At 37.2% G+C, this 3,265-nt stretch overlaps 1 protein-coding gene and 1 long non-coding RNA gene across 2 annotated transcripts; one reads left to right on the top strand and one right to left on the bottom strand.

Annotated features, from left to right (window-relative positions):
• Nucleotides 1-518: 518 nt before the first annotated feature.
• LOC116122268 lies at nt 519-1,576 on the top strand. Its single transcript, XR_004126873.1, has 3 exons — nt 519-634; nt 759-846; nt 1,027-1,576. It is a non-coding gene; the product is annotated as an uncharacterized LOC116122268 (long non-coding RNA).
• A 523-nt stretch (nt 1,577-2,099) lies between these two features.
• LOC116122318 (LRR receptor-like serine/threonine-protein kinase) lies at nt 2,100-2,948 on the bottom strand. Its single transcript, XM_031408176.1, has one exon. The coding sequence runs from the start codon at nt 2,946-2,948 to the stop codon at nt 2,100-2,102; it is 849 nt and encodes a 282-aa protein (XP_031264036.1).
• Nucleotides 2,949-3,265: the final 317 nt, after the last annotated feature.

Genomic DNA, 3,265 nt, shown 5'->3' with positions numbered 1-3,265 from the left:
GCCCTCACTATACTAGCCTCTTTCAGCCTTGTTGACTTGAGCGTCGGAGTGCCTACGGCAAACACCACCCCGGTGTTTTCCGTTCACTTCACGCTTGTTTCTCTACATGTGCAGGTGCAGCGGATCGTTAGTGGCCTCAACCTCACGGAATCAAACCCCCCTTCCATACAAGTAGATTTTTACGTCTACAGTTATCAACTTATTTAGTTGTTTCAGTTGGTATCATGTTTGTCCATGTTTAAAGCTTTCTAGCAGAATTAGCTCACTGCTCTAGAAAAATAGGTTCATACTTGATATATTTGTTAAATGCATGACATAAAGCGAGTTGTTCTAATAATGATTTTGTTCTTAGCTACACGGAAATAAAATATTTCCTTCTTGGATATCCCGTTTTTCTGTAAACTTGTATTCATATAATTTCAGTGAAATAAAATATTTCCTTCTTGGATATCTCGTTTTTCTGTAAACTTGTATTCATATTATTTCTAGTGCACTGAAATTATATGTGCTTTTGTCTTAAGCTTGTTTTCTTCTTCTGAAGAGCATTTACAGCAGTCGAGCTTAGAAAGAAACTGAATGGAAAGAAGTTTCCTCCTAATATTGTCGAGGCAGTGATAACTGATTTTCAGAGCAGGTACATGACCATGTTTTTCTTTTCTGAAGGAGTTTGTGCTACTTATTGGCACTACATCATCGTTTTCTGAAAAGTTCACTTGGCTGGTTTCTGAGAAGTCTCTGACCTTTTTCCTGTATTGCAGAGGGCTGATCAATGATGGCTTGTATGCCGAAGCATTTTCACGGTCTAGATGGTCTACTTCAACCTGGGGACCTAGACGGATAAAGCAAGTAAGTATTTTTGTTTACAGTCATAGGTTTTACTTAATGAATTAATATATTGTTTATGAATGGCTTTATTTTATGAATGGTCGAACTTCAGAGGTTGTCTTTGAAGTCTTTCTACATCCTATAGGAAGCTAGCCCTAATATTATTGACCACTATTTCTTGGCCCATTTTTGTTGGATCAGGCATTGTTCAACAGGGGAATAAGTGGAACTGATGCAGACAAGGCAGTAAAACTGGTTTTCCAGGATGCTGAATCTGATGGAGAGCAAGAATCAAAGCTTGGCATGTCAAAGCATTCAATGGATCAACTTTTTGTTCAGGCCAAGAAGCAATGGCTCCGAAGTCAGGATGCACCGAAAGAAACACGTAAAACAAGGATTATTCTTTGGCTTCAGTACCGTGGTTTCAACTGGGGAATTACTAGTTTCATATTGAAGAAGTTAGAATCCCATTATCCCACTTAGAGCACAATAAATGAATTCTCTTCGACCATGTTGTCGATGGAATGATGATCCATAGCCGATTATCTTGAAATTTAAGTTTTTTGTATGAAAAGGTTTCATTACACCCACCATTGGAACATGCTGAAATGGTCAAAAGGTTAGTTGCTGGAGCCCATAACAGAGAGAAAGTTGTGTTTATAAATTATAGGTGTATGAAATGGCAAAAAGGTTTTTTTATTTTTTATTTGCTACTTTTTCTTTTAACTATTTCTAACTTTAATATGTTTGTGATGCTATTTAAAAAATAATGGACCTTAGTTACTTGTTCATGAGTAGTTTAACACAAATACTTTTTCTACGTATCATAAGTTTTGAAGCTCGCAATTTCTTCATCTATTTTGTCATAGGTCATATCCTTGTTTGTGGAGAATGGATTAAAACTGACTTAGATTAATCTGAAACTCATTTGGAGCAAATACAAACTCGTGTTCTAAATTTTTGAGTGGTTTCATTTAAGTTTAGCTTAACAATGCTTATAACTGAGAGTTTTTTAATCGACTATATTTATCTTTACACGTAGCTATTTATTAATTACATGCACGAGACTTGGAGAGGCATAAAATTTTATAAATCTTAAATAGAATACAAAAAATAAATATATTTTGGATGTTCAGGTTAACACATTGGGCTCAAGGCTGAGATTAATTATTGTCAAACAGTTTTTAGAATCAGAATTCGCTGAGACTGAAATAAGATTCTAAATATTGTCTATTAGCTTATTGGTCTCGACGGGGATTACATGATCAAGCTTTTTAGATTTCCACTGGACCAATAGGAATCTCACCCGAAAATTGATTGTTGTGCAAGTACAGATGAGTTAGCTCTGTGCAGTTTACAATTTCAACAGGTATTATACCTGACAACCGATTGAAAGCTAAGTTAAGGGTTTGAAGCTTCAAAAGTTTTCCAAAACTTCTAGGCATGCTGCCAATTATAAGATTCCTTGAGATATCCAAGTTTGTCAACTCTGTGTAGTTGACAAAATAATCAGGAATTGCACCCACTAAACTGATGTTCCGCAATCTTAGATCCTGAAGTTTAAGTTTTTGAAAACTTCTCGGTATGTTGCCAATCAAAAAATTATATGAGACATCAAAATATTTCAGCTCTGTGCAATTTCCAAGATCATCTGGAATTAGACCTAAACTGTTGTTCCCTAATCTTAGATCTTGAAGCTTCATAAGTTTTCCAAAACTTCTCGATATGCTGCCCGTCAAAAAATTATCTGAGACATCAAAGATTTTCAACTCTGTGCAATTTCCAAAATCGTCAGGAATTGCACCCTCAAAGTCGTTACCCAGTAAGTATACTTCTTGAAGCTTCATAAGTTTTCCAAAGCTTCTCGGTATGTTGCCAGTTAGAAGATTCGTTGAGACATCAATATATATCAGCTCTTTGCAACTTCCAATTCGACTTGGGATTGGACAAGAGATTAAAGTACTATACAAGTACAGGTACTGCAATTCGCTGCAATTTCCAATCTCTTTTGGGATATGACCTGACAGTTGTGTGCTAGAAAGCTCTAAATCTTGAATTCTTTTGAGCATTCCAATTCGAGTTGGGATTGGGCCAGTACGGCTTTTGTCCCGTAGTGATGGCATAGATCGTCATCATCCAGCATTTGGGCCATCTCAATGCGCACATGAGGATAGTATGCTACACCACCATAGTCTACCCTCAAGTACCATCCATAGGCTGCTCTCGGGGTTATAATCATCGTTGGATAACCATACTCGACCTATAGTCTACCCTTTGGGCGTCATGATAGGTATCATAAAGAATCTTGCCCACGTCTATCCTCGAGGCATCAGATCCCACACCGGTCAATACCCGCCTGGTGTGATCTCGCTAAGACTCATCAAGCGCATATCCTGTTCCCAATAGGATGAATGTCATGTCATCCTTTGGTAGGACAAGC

This window comes from Pistacia vera, unplaced genomic scaffold (assembly GCF_008641045.1).
Source record: "Pistacia vera cultivar Batoury unplaced genomic scaffold, PisVer_v2 Contig133, whole genome shotgun sequence".
NCBI lineage: Eukaryota > Viridiplantae > Streptophyta > Magnoliopsida > Sapindales > Anacardiaceae > Pistacia > Pistacia vera.
The sequence above is the reverse complement of the archived record's forward strand: the minus strand, read 5'-3'. Positions and strand labels throughout refer to the sequence as shown.

Bases quoted from the DNA above. Each gene is read 5' to 3' on its own strand.
- LOC116122318 (XM_031408176.1), bottom strand. From the start codon at position 2,948: ATGCCATCACTACGGGACAAAAGCCGTACTGGCCCAATCCCAACTCGA.